General features: G+C 33.3%; 1 protein-coding gene and 1 non-coding gene across 2 annotated transcripts in view; both read right to left on the bottom strand.

Moving 5' to 3' along the window:
- Window positions 1-16,524, bottom strand: part of STPG2 (sperm tail PG-rich repeat containing 2) — a 614,041-nt gene that overhangs the window by 442,834 nt on the left and 154,683 nt on the right. The window contains 1 exon segment of the mRNA XM_042984154.1: window positions 13,977-14,069. Within this exon segment, the coding sequence (XP_042840088.1) occupies window positions 13,977-14,069 (93 nt within the window).
- Window positions 12,046-12,153, bottom strand: LOC122238192. Its single transcript, XR_006217154.1, has one exon. It is a non-coding gene; the product is annotated as a U6 spliceosomal RNA (small nuclear RNA).

Genomic DNA, 16,524 nt, shown 5'->3' with positions numbered 1-16,524 from the left:
GCATGACTAATATTGGACCATAAACCTACACATGATGGATTAAATAATAATCCTCATTCAATATAGGGGCATCATCGTGTTTTTAAATGTAACAAATACCAGACAGAATCAATGGATTTCAAATTTTAAAACGTTTAGTGCATACACAAACCCCAAATTTTTCTATACAATTTCATGCTAAGTTTGAAATTTAAGTCTGAATATTTTAAATTTAATAGGCAAATTTAAATGAACAAGTTGAACACAAATTTTAACATTTACAATAATATAATTTTTAGGTTTGCTTCCTGATTTGTGTTTATTTTAATCAAAAATAACAAAATTATAATTGCAAATCCTGAGGATATTGAAGCTCAAATCAACTATACTTTAGAACAGTTACTAAAAATAAATCCCCCAAATTTATAACAGTTATAACATCTGGATCTACACATGAAAGATAATTCATTGAAATGATTTATCTAAACCTAAATATAAATAATAATTGATACCAACAAACAAGAAAACCTCCCCCTATATGGTTATTTTCACAGTAATCTCTATCTGAGAGCAAATTCTTATCTCAAGCTAAACTGATGCTCATCATATATTCCTTGAAATTATATTTAGGGCAAACACAACTAAACTGATGATTCTCTGAAGCCCAATTAGAGCCACTGAAATGGTGGTTCGCCAACCCTATGGAAAAAAATTAGCACCCTATACTAAGTTAAAGAAAGTAAAATGGGATAGGTTACGAAGAAAATAAAGTGCTAGGTCAAGTAAGGATTTTGTAAGTAGAACAAATTGAGAAAATCTGAACACACAATGAACACTGGAAAACAATGACTTTCATATATTCTATTTTTATGTAAAATTAACTTATTTCACCCAACTAAGAAAAATTCAAAACGTAGTGATTGAAAAGTTTAGATACATGGCAGCATTTGAAAATAAATAAAATAAATTTAATATTTATAAAGTATATTCTAGGGTTCCTGGCAGGCTCAGTCAATGGAGTACGCAACTCTTGGTCTCAGCATCATGAGTTCAAGTCTCACGTTAGGCATGAAGCCTACTTAAAAAAAAAATTGTTAAACAATAAACCTTTAAAAAATAAAGTAAATAAAATTATATTCATACAAACTATATTGATACAGAGGATAAAATAACCCCCAATAGCCTTGGCTTTCAGAAAACATAGGCACAAAAACACAACTAAACTACATGCAAGGTATAACATAAAAGATAAGTACATTTTCTCACCTTTCTCTTTTTTCAACTTTAATGCAGACAATACCAAATGTTTCTTTTAGACTATGTATCAATTTGATAAGGATTTCATTTCCTTTTTAGGTTCATTAGATTTTTCATAATTACATTATTCTTCCCTTGAGGTAAGTACTGCTCATAAGAGAAAAGAGAATCTTCTCATTTATATTCTTCCTTAAATGTCAAACTATATGCTGTGAACCTAGTATGTACCCAGTATGATACAAAACCAGGAAGGACAACAATGAAACAATATCTACCTTTAAGAAATTAATAATCTGTTTAAAGTTAAGACAAATGAAAACCAACCTCATAGCAATGGTCTTAAATAAATGTGTGACACTGGTCCAAATTAAAATAAAGATTTTAAAAAAGTATTCTTGACTAATGATATTCATAAAAGGCTTACTATAAAGAAGACTGAGAAAAAAATTACCAAACTCCTATTTTATGTCCATATTTTCTGTCAAAAAATAGCTTTCCTACTGAAACTAAAAATTCGTATATTGGTTTATAAGAATAGATTTCAAAATGCTTAAAAGTAATTATCAGAGATAATCAGTATGTTCCAAATAAAGTTAAATCTGCAACTCCTGATGAATTCTATCTCGTGATATTGAGAGACCCTGCAGATAAAATAGTGTGTATTGTTAATGCATTCAGGAGAACTCTAGAGATATCACAAAGTGATGATGTGTCATTCCTTCCACATACACACACAAAAAGTTGATCACATGCTGATCCATAGAGAAAGCCTTTGTATTTTTAATATTTTGAAATAATTGAGTATATTCTATTTTTCATAATGGAAGCAAGTTTAAAATAATAACAAATAATTAGAAATTAGTACTCTTCTAAACAGATCAAATTTAAATATGACTTAATACTTTAAGCTAAGTGAAAATTAAAAACAATATAAAATGTGTAGCATATAACTAAGCAGTATATGAAGGAAATGTATTGCCTATATATGTATATGTATATATATATATGTATATATATATATACATACACATATATATATATATAAATAATCAAAAAGTAACTGAAAATCACTGAGCTTCCATTGCAAGACACTAGAAAAAGAAATACAAATCAAACCTAAGGAAAGCACAAAGAAAAATTATAAAGATAATCAATGAAATAGAAAATACAGAGAACAGAGTATTAGAACAGAGAAAATCAACAAAGTCAGAAGTTTTTCTTTAAAAAAATGATTACAAATATTGATAAACCTTTAATAGGATTTATTACAGGAAAAAAGGAAGGAAGTGAGAGGGGAAAATACAAATTACCAATATCAAGGGGAAAGGAAGGAGCATCATTATAAATCCTACAGATAAAAAAGAAGGCAATATTATGATTAAGCAAATATATTTGACAATATGGAAGAAATGGATATATTTCTCTAAAAGTTGAATTAATAAAAGTAACCAAAAGAAGAAATATAAAATATACATAGTTCAAAATCTATTAAGGTGTTTAAAAATAGGATTATTATTATTCAGGTATGTCAAGGTAAACAGATTGAGAGCCGACCACCATTGAAAACAAAGTCTGTTATACTCACAGATCCCAATTCCACAGGAGGTCACACAGAGAAGCACCAAGGTTGGTGGGGAGGCAGGAAGGGGAAAATATGGATGAGAGTTTTTACTGTGGTTTCCACTAGAAGGAATGGTGACAAAGGATATGCAGGTTTAGGATTGGCTAGTTTGAGTAATTTCAGAAGGCTCAGGGGCTTAGGGGGCTGTCCCTTATTGTCTGGTACCTGTCCCTGGGTGATTAAAGCAGGAGAATAATGGCCCCTATTGGCCTCCATAAAGAAGGCTGTTGGTGGTGAGCTCTGGATTGGTTAGTTTGCATAAGAAAGGAAATTTGGAGGAGAGTCATTCCGGGCTAATCCTGGAAGGGGCAGTTTCTCCAAGGTCAACAAGACCCCAGAGGCCAAATCATCAGAAACACAGGGTTAACAGATAAGGGAATTGAATCCTTTCTTTAAAACCTTCCCACAAGTAAAATCTCAGGTCTAGAAGGCTTTAACAGGGAATCCTTACAATCATTTAAGAAAGAGTAAGTCAATCTTGCAAAAAATAAACTATTCTCTCTTTGAGAGACTAGGAAGAAAAAGAACACTTACTCTCTTTGAAGAATCCAGTATAACCTTGACTCAAAATCCTTAAGGTCATTACAAGAAATTGTCTTCCCTGCCAATAATTCTTTCACCAATACTGCCAGCCTTAGACTTAGAGAATGGCTTATTTACTGTTATGGTATTCTAGACATTATTTATGATCAAGGAACTCATTTCGCAGTAAAAGAAATGTAGCATCGGGCTTGTGCTCACACAATTCACTAGGTCTAACATACTCTCAGCACTTAAAATCATCTGACCTAAAAGAACATCAGAAGGGCTTGTTGAAAACTCAATTAAGGTACCGGCCAGTTGAGAGACAAGACCTTGAGAGGACAGGATTTAAGCACACATGGTGGGGGTGCCGGGGTGGCTCAGTCGGTTGAGCGTCCTACTTCGGCTCAGGTCGTGATCTCGCGGTTTCTGCGTTTGAGCCCCGAGTCGGGCTGTGTGCTGACAGCTCAGAGCCTGGAGCCTGCTTCAGATTCTGCATCTCCTTTATTCTTTGCCCCTCCCCCGCTTGTGCTCTATCTCTCTCTGTCTCTCAAAAATAAATGTTAAAAAAAAATTTTTTTAACATACATGGTGCTAAGATACAATATATATCAAGTACCTCTTCTCATTATTTCACTAATAACATGCAAAATGTTTGCCTCCTGTCTCCATAACTTTGAGCTCTACTTATTTATAAGTCTTGCTTCTCAAGAGAGGAATGTTTCCATTAGAGATACAACTGTGATTGTACAAGTTGAAAGCTCAGTGTCAACTAGCATTTGCGGATACTGATGCTACTGAAACGAGGTAGAGTTTACTGACTGGAGTGATTTGTCACAATTAACAAATGGAATCTGGGTTGCTAATACACAGTGAGGACAGGAAAAACTTTATCAGGGCATTCTCTGCAATTCTTCTAATACTTCTATCTCCAATGTAAGATTGTTAGAAAGCACATCAAGCAAAAAAAGGAAGAGTCGTTAAGGATTCACATCCTTCAAAAATGAAAGTTTGGTCTTCTATTAGGTAAAGAACCCTAAACAACTGACACTCTTCTTGAGAGCAAAGGAAAAAGGCAGAGAGTAATAGAAGGAAGTCAGAAGTATCATCTACAGCCTTGGACTATTTTAAAAATAAGGACTGTGGCAGGTCTTCAGATAAATCTCCTTCTCTCTCTCCGCTTCTCTCCCTTGTATGTGTCTATGTGTTAACTATTTTAATCTTCCTTCTTCTCTTTCTCCTTTTTATTTTCTAAAAGTTTTATAAGTTAACAAAGTATGATTTAGTATTTATGTAACAATCAAACTGCACATTAACACTGTATAACAGCATTTAGATAACAAAATATTTAGATGGACTATGACTAAATTTGGCCAAAAATGAAGATAAACACAGTTGGAAACTTGTATCTCCTCATGTTGGAGAGTGAGGAAACTTATGTTATACAAAGCATAGTTGTTTGTATTAGGCAGAAACACAGAGTTGTTTGGAATATCATGTGGAAATTCAAACATGAGTAGAAAGACACATATGGATGCTAAGTGGTCTAAGGGGTGAAAGGTACCAGATTTTAAGCAATTTATTATCCCAGCTCAAAACCTGAGAATCTTCAAACCATATTTGTGCTTTGTCAGATGGCTCTTTGCTGGTTTTGCCAACAGGAGGTACTAGAGGATACTGGAAAGGCTGACGAAAGAAGGGATTTCTTCCTATGCATCTGCTTCTTCATTTGAAAGCAATTTCTTCCTATAGTAGCAACTGAATTTACGTAGCTACAATTTCTCCTACAAGTTCCTGCTTTGGTTTTCCTTATGTCATTCTGTACCCCCTCAAACTTTATAATGTAAGTACTTCTTCCCATTATCTCCTTTCTTTATCCTCCTCTTAGCTCTGACTCTTCCCTTTACCCTCTTTTTCTATTTTTCTATGTCATTTTAACTTATATAAACCTGTTACAGTTTTCCATATCTGTTCCCTATGTACTTGTGACAATGATATAAAACTTACTTAGTAACTACATTTTAAACTTATGTGATGGAAAAATACCTTTTCCCTTAGACATCTATAATAATTTGTATAATACAAAGGGACTACTGTTTGTCCCTAAAAGTGCCAACAGAAGGACAATTAGTACACACTTTTGTATATAATGATGACCATGTACCTAAAAGTTTAATGTTTTCAATTGGTCAAAAGATGTCTGTTATAACCATGTCAGTGAGATATCTGTAAATGAATCCAGCATTTCAAGCTATAGCTTTTTCCATCAGTGGAGGTAATTTTGAAAAGAGATATGAGTTCCTAAATATTTAAACACACTGAAACAAGGTTTACTCCTCATGAATATATGCATCCTAAGTAAGATAATTAGAAATTTGAAGTCAATTTCTAAATGCCATAATGCCATGTTTCATTAGTCATGAATTTATTATAGAGAGGTCTTAATGGTATTAATGCCATCATTGTTATACCATTTGTAGGGTTGCACATGTGGTTATATTAGCTTCAAGGACTTAAATGATGGAGTTATAGTCTTGACTAAACATTTCCATATCACCGTTAACATACTTCCTCTTGTTTAATAACCAAATAAGCTGTAAAACAATGACTGGTTGATATAAAATGTAGGAATCATATTGGGATGGATGCCACAAATGTCACAAAATTTAAACCTCCGAAAATATATAAAATATGAGTCATTTTTCTGTTCATTTTATTTTTTTGTTAATTTTGTTAATGTTTATTTCTCAGAGAGAGAGAGACAGAGATAGAGTGTAAGCAAGGGAGGGAGGGCAGAGAAAGAGAGACACAGAATCCAAAGCAGGCTCCAGGCTCTGTGTTGGAGCTCAGAGCGAGGCTCGAACCCACAAACGATGAGACCATGACCCCAGCCGAAGTTGGGAGCTTAACCGACTGAGCCACCCAGGCACCCCTCTGTTGTTCATTTTATTTATTTATTAAGTAGGCTGCAACGCAGGGCTTGACCTCATGACCCTGAGATTAAGACCTGAATCAAGATGCACCCATGCACCGGAGCCACCCAGCAACCCAACTATTGTTCATTTTAAATAATCGTGACACCTTCAAAGTTAGGACAGATTTCATTCTCAAAACACATGAAAGTGCAAAAATTTTTTAGCAACTGAAGAGTAAAGATAAAATCCTTTCTTCATGAAGCTATTATTTACTTCTGAGATCTATGTAGGGCAATCAAAAATAGCTAAAACTATAGAAAAGCATTCTTCTCACAATCTGTGTAAGTACTGGTAGGTAACTGCACCCAATCAAAATGCAGGCCACTAGAATCTGGCTTATGCCAGCGAATCTGGCTCGGCAGTTGTCTTCGCTATCCTTTCTCTGCTTTGATGAAGATGACAGCCAGCAGCACTTGTTCTTGCTGTTTGCATATCAAACCCATTTTCTGAACTAATGAAGTTACACAATTAAGTGAAAGTTATAAAGACTTCAAAATGTAATGTAACTCAAGGAAGTATCTAAGTGTACTCTGACCAACTCACTTTCCATGATTTCAGAAATCATGTGCCTAAAATCCTTTACTTACATTAATGGGCCTATATTCAGAAAATTCATTTTCATGTGCTTTCCTTCACCAATGGTTAGGTGAATGATAAGATACCAATAAGCAAACTAACCAACAAAATAAAGTCTAAAAACTATGCAAAAATTAAAACACTTTCTATATCCATTCCAATGAGAAATTATAAAACAGCCTGAGAGTAATACAGATTTAGTCAGAAGAACTTTAATTCTTGTGAAATAGTTCAGCTGAAATCACTTCTGATATATTTTTACTATCTTTAGGGTCCCACGGGTCTGATTTTACTTGTGAGTTCCTGAAACACTAGCACCAGCTAGGCTATGCCTCCTCTTCAGAGGGCTAAATCCCAGCAACTAAAGGTCTCTCCGAGTTTTCAAGTTTTAATAATTCTACCCATTCCCTTTGTCCCCCAAGGCCTAAACATGGTGGCACTGATTGCCTGTGTTACTATGTCCAAGATACTTTAGCATTCCCTCTTTGTCTTTTTAGTTCTCCAATATACACGATTCCTTATATTCTCTATCTCAAAATAACTAGTGAGGTTCAATGTTCTGACCAGGGCCTGACTGATATAGCCCCTCTCTGCCTAAATACACATTTATAACTTTTCTATCTGCAGCAGCCACCCAGTGTGAGGGAAAGAGGGTGTTACTCTAGCACATTTCTAGACTCTCAGATATTAAGAGGAATTCATGCTTTATCATCTCTTGGATTTCTTTTTTAATAACTTTTTATTTATTTATTCATTCTGAGTGACAGAAAGAGCGAGGGGACATGGGGGGGGGGCGGGAGGGCGGTGCAGAGAGACAGAGGAGAGAGAGAATTCCAAGCAGGCTCCATGCTGTGCTGTTAGCGCAGAGCCCAGTGAGGGGCTGCAACCTGTAAAATCATGACCTGAGCCAAAATCAAGAGTCAGAGGCTTAGCTGACTGAACTACCCAGGTGCCCCTCATCTCTGGGATTTCTTAACTTCAGTCTCCATTTATCCACCATTACTACCCAACACTCAATCTTACCAGAGTTCACAAAGAATGTGGAGGAGCATAAAACAAGCCTCACATTCAAATATCAACTCCATTGCTCTGCTGTCTTTCTCGATTCTTGCATATTCTTCCAATTCAGGAGAGGCTTTCTCATTCAGTATAGCAAGAAGCTTCCCTTATTCTACAACTTTCCTATTATCTTTCCTGTAGTAAAATTATTGGATTTCTGCTATCACCATGAGGAGAATATGCCCCAGCTATCCTGCTGGTCCCAGTCAAATGGCAGCATGCAGTAGACTTTCCCCCAGAAAACCTGCAGCCTGAATTAAGCTTCCCTACCTGAACTGCAAACTTGCACGTAATAAATGTCTTTCATGTTATGCTACTAAGATTTTGAGTTTATTATTCAGAAATAGCTAATTAATACAGAAGTTGGAACTCTTGGCCAACCTCTAGTTCTAGAATATTTAAAGGAAAGTTGAAATTAGGAAACACTTTAGAAATAACGTAGAAACTTCTTTTCATTTTATTAAGCCATGGTCCCCACAATTGCTGTCTCTGAAGTAAACTTCAAGAAATGTTTCCTAAGTCAAAAACTCAACATTTATTCCCTTTTCATTCCTGACATAGTAATACCATGCAAGACAGAGGTGCCTCAGGTGGAAGAAGGCGAATTTCACTTTCAAAAAAGTGTTAAAAAGAAAAAGACATTACCATATTTCAATATATACTCTTCATTAATATTACAGAATGGTGAAAAGAGAGCATAGGCTTTGGAATAGGACTGACTTAGCTTTGAGCCATAACCCTGACGTTTACAATCTTTATAACTAACTTATTCATAGGTTACTAACGCAATGAAATAAGTGTTAGAAGCAATAATACACTTACTTCTTACTTTGATCCTATTGGGCTATCCCTATTTAATTTACTATCCTTATTTAATGTTTGAGGAAACTGAGATTTAAAGAAGTTGCCTAAGCTCATTCATCTACAAGGGGGAGTAAAAATTTTTAAAAGCATTTCTCTGATTCCAAAGCTTTTGCTCTTAAACTTTAACCTGTTTAGGGATTGTAATCAAAATATTTAACAACTTAAATTATCATAAATTAAAAAATATATAAATCACAATTTATTTTTAATATTCTCTTCATTCTCAACTCTCTGTATTCTAGGTCTGTTTTTCAAGTAATTAAAGCTATAGTGCAAACTGCTCACCAAATAATTCTAATAAATTCAGGTCATTTCTTAATTTTTAGAAAAAGTTGCTCTAATTTTTTGTGACTTTTGATACCAGTTGTCATTAGGCAAAGGATGCCCCTTTATGAGGCATGAAGAGATCTAAGAAAGTATATCAAATTCTTCCAATGACTTTCCCACTAAATGATAATCATAGTTAATTTTTAGTCTCTCAATAACTAGAGGAAAGTTATTAACTTCAATATCGTTCATAATACTGAATTCTCTATCAGCTTCTGGAAGACAGAAATTACATTAAAAAAAAAAAACTTCTATTCCTTATAATAATGTCTGAGATCTTTACAGTCTCATCTCTTTTGTTTTAAATCATAAAAGTAATTTATTATACTGTCATATTTATTTCACGTAAGCCTAATTCTTTAAGCCGGAGAAGAGTAGCGCAAAAAGACTGAACTCTATTACTAAACTGCCTCCGTTTGAATTCTGACTCTGTCATTTAAACTTTAAACGTGTGCCTCAGTTTCCTCATTTTTCAAAATGACCATAATTATAGTACTCAAATGAGTTACTATACATTTGGAATGGTGCCTAGTACAGAAGAAGCATTAGCACTTATTTTTATTAATAAAATTAATTTAGTTAACATCTGTGACAGATTTCTTTTGTTGTTGTTGTTGTTGTTGTTTTTAACAATCCATGTCATTAAATGAATATAAAATGTAACAGATTCTCAGTGGTGATTCCCCTAACATACACTCAAAACCAAAAAGTCCAACACTGGTAACTTCTCACAAATCCTCTGGTGATTTCACTCTGCATTTCACTCCTGCATAGTTTTTTGCCCTTTGGAGCTGTAACTGTATTAATGATTCTTCTTTGAGAGGACCCACTATGAGAGAGTCTTAGGCTTTGTTTCATTCCCTAGAGGCCTCTAAGGCTGTAACAATTAAAATTCAAAGTCATCTAGTTGTTTGGCAAATGTCCTCAGGGTAAAAGTGAACTTCACTGCCACTCTGGGTCCCTCCTAAATTTAGCCTTTAGCCTGTGTACTCATTTCTTTCTAATTCTTGGAAGCACTCATGAAAACATTCTGTTTCTATTTTATCTAGAATTTTGCTTGTTTGCAGAGAATAGGTCAGTCCAGGAACCAGTACATCATAATGCTATTCCAAACACATACTCACCATTAACTCATGAGTACTATTTTTATTTTTATTATTATTTTAAAATAATACATTCACAGCATAATAAAAATCAAATCATAGATGAGTCTAAAATAAACAGTAAAATTGTCCTCCTTGACCTCTCCCTGTTCTATTCCCAGAAATAATTTAACAGTAATTGGGTTTCTTAGAGGTTGGGATTTTTTATTATTATTTACCATTACAAACTTAATATAAGGACTTATACTGAAATTTGTCAACTTTTGACATCTGTTGACTCTGCACACTATAAGAAATTTAGCATATTTTACTGCCTCCCAAACTTTTACCTCTTTCTTTTATTATTATTGATATTAAGTTTTCTAATATTTACAGTCTTTTATTTTTATTGATATTAAAATGTAATTGATATTAAGTTTTCTAATATTTACGTTTTATATTATAACTAAGATCTCTGCAATTTGTATAGATTGATCTAAAACCAATCAGTATTAAAACAGAAATTAGAATATCATATTTATTGCTTATCAAACCAACTAGTATGGCCAAACACAAAAAGAAGCAAATAAAATTCTGTCACCAAATCCCTGACTCTTGAAGATGACCCATGAATGAGCTAAAAATGCCTTCTTTATTAATTTGTTTTCACTTTATTTCATCCAGGAATTTCTTAGTTTCTATTCTTCTCTAGGTTTATATCACTCTTCTCTCATTTCTCTCCTTATATTTTGCTGGAACATCTTTATACATGGAAATGTAGAGGTACTACAATTTCCAGGCTCTTGTGTGTCAGAAAATTATTTTCTTGATTCATTTAATTGGATTTATATTGGATAAAGTCAGAATTCTATATCCAAAATTATTTCCTCTCAGAAATCCATCATTTTCTAGCTCTGAAATATTGCTAATACTACTGGGATAGTGTTTGATATCAGTATGTTTCTCATCCCTCTGTAGGTGACCCACTTACTTTTCTCTGTGGAAGATTCCAAGGTATTTTATTTCTAGTCTTCTGAAAATGCAACCATGTGAAAGGGATTTTTGACTTCTAAAATTCATCCTTCCTGGTATTTTGTTGACTTCTTCTTATTGAAGACTTGTGTCTTTATTCAGCTTAGGAAAACCTTCTGTTGTTGTTTTGTTTGTTTTGTTTTGTTTTGTTTTTTTACCATCAAATGTTCCTAACTACTATCTTAGCATTCCACTTTTGGAATGCCTAATAAACAGATGTTTGGTTTGTTTATAGCTTCCATTTATCATATATTCACTCTGTCTTTTTATATTAAACCAATATTATGTTGTAGTTAAAAATAACTTATTTTACTGCGACCATGTAAAAAGAAAAGAGATATATGTTCATGCTTTTCATATGAAAGCAGAAGCCTGAGTTTTTAAATATTTTTATGTGAAACTTATATAAAATTTTGAAAATCAAACAATGTGTCCTTTAAGATTGCAGTATATCCGTATATATAAATTTTAAATATGTAGGAGGTAAACTGTCTAATTTTTTTTTAAATATGGAATGCTTCAGGGATGCCTGGGTAGCTAAGTCGGTTAAGCGTTCAACTTTGGCTCAGGTCATGATCTCATAGTCCGTGGGTTTGAGACCCACATTGGGCTCTGTGCTGACAGCTCAGAGCCTGGAGCCTGCTTCAGATTCTATGTCTTCTGCCCCACCCCCCCAATCTGCCCCTCTCCCACTTGTGTTCTCTCTCTCTCAAAAATAAATAAAAATAAACTTAAATAAATAAATAATAAATAAAATATGGAACACTTCACATATTTGCATGTCAGTCTTGTGCAGGGGGCCATGCTAATCTTCTCTGTGTCATTCCAATTTTAATTGTTATGCTGTCGAAGTGAGCACTGTAATATTTTTATTTGAAGTGAAAATTATAAAACTAATCCCATTATTTCATAAGTTTAAGATCAATTTTGATATGAAATTAATAATTTGGATTCTCATTACATATATATTATACACCCACAGGTTTGAAGAGTATCTCATTTGCAGAAGAGTTTCAAAAGCTAAAATATTCTATGTGATTAAACTATTCTGCTTCTTGGGTAAACAAAGTCCCACCCAATACTTTCCATTGCAAGTATGTCATGTCAAAAAATAAAAATACAAAAACAGAAGTTTCAAGATCCAGTGAGAGACCAAGGTAAAAGAGAAAAATGTAAATTAGATAACAGCAATTGGTAAGTAACTCATCTTTCTTTAGGGCACATCACCATCTTTTTTTTACTACAAGCAAATTTAGCACATACATATGCATTCCTAGGGGTACCTTCAGAGATTTGAATTTTTTTCCTAGTAACTATGATATTATGATAGAAATAACTATGAATCCACTAAATATTCCTATGCTTGAAAGCTTTAAACTAGTAATAAATTACTTCTGACATACCTCACAGTGGATCCTACAATGTGTACAATGATTCACTTGAGAAACAACACAACCATAAAATTGCTCAAGATAAAGAAATGATCTATGAAAACAACACATTTATTTAACAATTATGAGAATCTCTTACATGTCAAGAAAACTGACAGATAATTTTAAACTGTCTTTTGAACTTATTGGTACAAAAACGTCATAGAACCTGATGTCAATTTTGACACCATCTCCTACATTCAGTCAACCAATGTCTCAGAAAAAAATAAGTCTATTCCTGATGCCTCTCACCAAATTAGTGTAATTTGTATGATTTTTTAGACTTTACAACGTATTAATTTAACGAATTAATCAACTCTTGGCACTGTGAACCTACTATAATTTTTATTTCAGCAAGCAATACTATTTCTCAAGTTTTAAAACCTGGTTGATGAGCTTGTTTCGATAATTTGTTATTAAGAATATCTTATAATGACAGTCTAATTTCTATATAGATTTATTTTAGCAATATCTATACATAGAAGTCTAACTTTTTAACTGCAAATTTCAAAATGTACTTTTAGTAAAATCAATCTGGATGAAACAGTCAAGTATTCATGTTTAAATGTCATCTGCTTTATGTATTTCAATTTATTCAATACTAGCTTTTTATAAAAAATGGAAATTTAGTTAGAAAAATATCATAAAACACAATTTAAAATACAGATTCACATGGATTTAAAAAATCACTATAGAGTCTTAGGTTTCAAGATTGACTCAAATTTAAAAGAAAAAAATTTACACTTATAAGTAAACTGTTTTGAACCTTAAGTAGGCCTTCCCCTTCATATACAACATGATTATGTTTTCCTACACATTCTAAAAACAAATGTTCTCTGATCCTACAGGAGATGTTCCATATAATCACCTCTCATAGAGCAATGCTGGACTCTGCTTAGCTTCAAGACTTTTGGTGAACTTTAAAAAATGGAAGTATCGGGGCACCTTGTTGGCTCAGTCAGTTGAGCATCTGACTCTTGATTTCAGCTCAGGTCACAATTCCAGGGTAGTAGGACAGTGCCCCACAGCACTGGGCATGAACCCTGTTTATGAGTCTCTCTCTCTCCCTCTGCCTCTCTCCCCCATTCATGCTCTCTTAAAAAAAAAAAAAAAGGAAGTATCATACTAGTCAAAGATGTTACCAACAGCCTACCATGTACCTCTCTCAGATCCTAATATGCTGTTCATGTTATACAGTCCCTCCATGATTCCCAGATTACAAATAACTTTTGTTATAAAGGGGTCTTCTTACCATATCTGACAGTTTAGTAGGTTTTTCTGGTCTTGACAAAATAACAGCATATCGGTTAGTCAAGTTAGGTAATTCATCAGAAACTCCACCAACCTGTGAATTCCAAAAAGCATGTTGAAAAAAGAAATAAAAAAGAGTGTGTCAGTGCTATTTATCAATTCAAGTGGCCCTATGAGTAATAAATTTTCAAGGAAGCCCATCAATGTTGCTCTGTCACTAAATAGAGACAGATATATATTCATTAAAAATTAAAAATTTTAAATGGGATATAGAAGCAAAAGACTTTAAGTCAATGAGACATTGAATGGAAAAAAAAAAGAGTTGATTATATGGACCTCTAGAAAAACAAGATAGATCTACATACATTATTTAAACACATTACAAGTGAGTTATTATCTATACCATAATGTCAAATTCAAACATCAATTCTTGTTGTTTCATTATATATATATATAAGTAATATACATGTATATATACACATACATCACATACACATACACACATATATAAAGATATTTGGCCAATTATATAGTATTATTTGTTAGTACTTAATTATTAATACATGAAATAAAATATATGAACAATAACTATTTACACTGATCATGTGAAAATCCTGGATGAATAAATTTCCTAAGCAAAATCATCTACACTCTCTTAAATACTACAATTCCTAATATGCATTGAGTATGTAAATTAATAGGTTACATAAAGCTGGTAACCTAAAAATTTAATTAGCAATTAATTAATCTTTTTGATATTATACTCTTTCTGATTCATCATATAATTTAGCCATTTGTATCCATTTAATATTTTAAACTGTTAACCAATAGTAACATTCTTTGTATATACAAAGGGATGAGAATATTCTCATTTTCCCATTTTTATATACTTTACTGTTTTTATTTCAGAATCTGATATACTTGTTTAATACTTCAGAATTTGGTACCTACTAGAATAGATCTCTCTTTGTACACTTTATGAGGAACATTAATCTACCATAAAATCTATCCCTTAAAAGACGTATCTTTTAAACTATGTGCCTCTTTACCCTAAATGCTGAAGCTGGTGCTTCTCCATTCCTTTCCTAGTATTATTCCTACCTAGTCATTCAAAAGAAAATAGATTTTTATCATTTTCAAACAGAAAAATCAGTCATAAATTGTGAAATCCTTCAAATCTAGGACATCAGACCCAGCATTATTATTTTTTGTGGTTTTATATTTATTAAAGTTAAAAAATAATTTACTTTTATAATAATTTTATTATTATCATGTATATAGTGCTAGAAATTATAGCATAAAGAAGGTCAAAAGTATTTTGCAACTTTTACTGTTTATGGGTAGAAGTTCAGAAAATGAATCAGTCATTGGATGACTTTGGCTTTAGAGGGAATTTTAAGTTTGCAGAAGGCCATATTTTCACAAAAATAATTTAAATCCAGATAAAATATAAGAAAATCCTATTTTTAAAGGCCTAATAGAGTCATGGATACTTCTAACTTTGAGTTGTCAGCATAGACAAGAGGGGCTAAGAGTCTAAAGAGGGTAGAACCTCTGAAAAGTGAGCTATTGCCTTGTAGGTGCTTTCTCCCTGGTAGCATTTGCTCACAACAGGCAACAGAGAATTTGAGTTTAGATCTGGCAGAGGGATGCTGTTAAAACATTGAGAAACAAGCTTATTTTGGTCTTGTGAAGCCAGAATGGCAAAATTGCAGATTTAAGAAGCTTCAAACACATGATCTCTTTCTCCATGAAGATGTTTGCCAGGGGATAAGGGATAGGGGTGATGCTAAAAATCTGAACCAAAATACTAAAAAACATATGCATTAAAGATTGCAATTCAGAATCTGACAAAGCAAGGGGTCTTGAACACATCAGGCTCACAGCTGAAATCCCCAGAGAGACTACACTTAAGGAAATGAACAAACCAGAGGTAAATAAACTAAGCCCTAAAAAAACTATAATCACTAGAATTCATTATTGCTTTAAGGTGATCTCCTCTGACTTCTCCCCAACTTGCAAAGGAAAGTATAAACTCTCTCAAATAGAAGGTAACACCATTTAAAGTCTCTATATTGTATACAATATCTGGCATTTTATTAACACTTCGTGAGCATGCCAAAAGACCGACATTCATGATCAAAACTCAAGACAAAAAAAATAACAGAAAATAACAACAGACAATAGATTATCCAGATGTTGGAGTTAGTACACACAACTTTAAAATAGCTATAATTGGGGCGCCTGGGTGGCGCAGTCGGTTAAGCGTCCGACTTCAGCCAGGTCACGATCTCGCGGTCCGTGAGTTTGAGCCCCGCGTCGAGCTCTGGGCTGATGGCTCAGAGCCTGGAGCCTGTTTCCGATTCTGTGTCTCCCTCTCTCTGCCCCTCCCCCGTTCATGCTCTGTCTGTCTCTCTCTGTCCCAAAAATAAAAAAATAAAAAAAATTAAAAAAAAAAAAGTTGAAAAAAAATAAAATAGCTATAATTAATGTGTTCAAGAAAACAGAAAAAAAATGGAAAATAATAGTTAAAACATGAAGAATTTCTC

The sequence above is a fragment of the Panthera tigris genome, chromosome B1, assembly GCF_018350195.1.
Source record: "Panthera tigris isolate Pti1 chromosome B1, P.tigris_Pti1_mat1.1, whole genome shotgun sequence".
NCBI classification, from domain to species: domain Eukaryota; kingdom Metazoa; phylum Chordata; class Mammalia; order Carnivora; family Felidae; genus Panthera; species Panthera tigris.
This window is presented reverse-complemented; position numbering and strand designations above follow the sequence as displayed.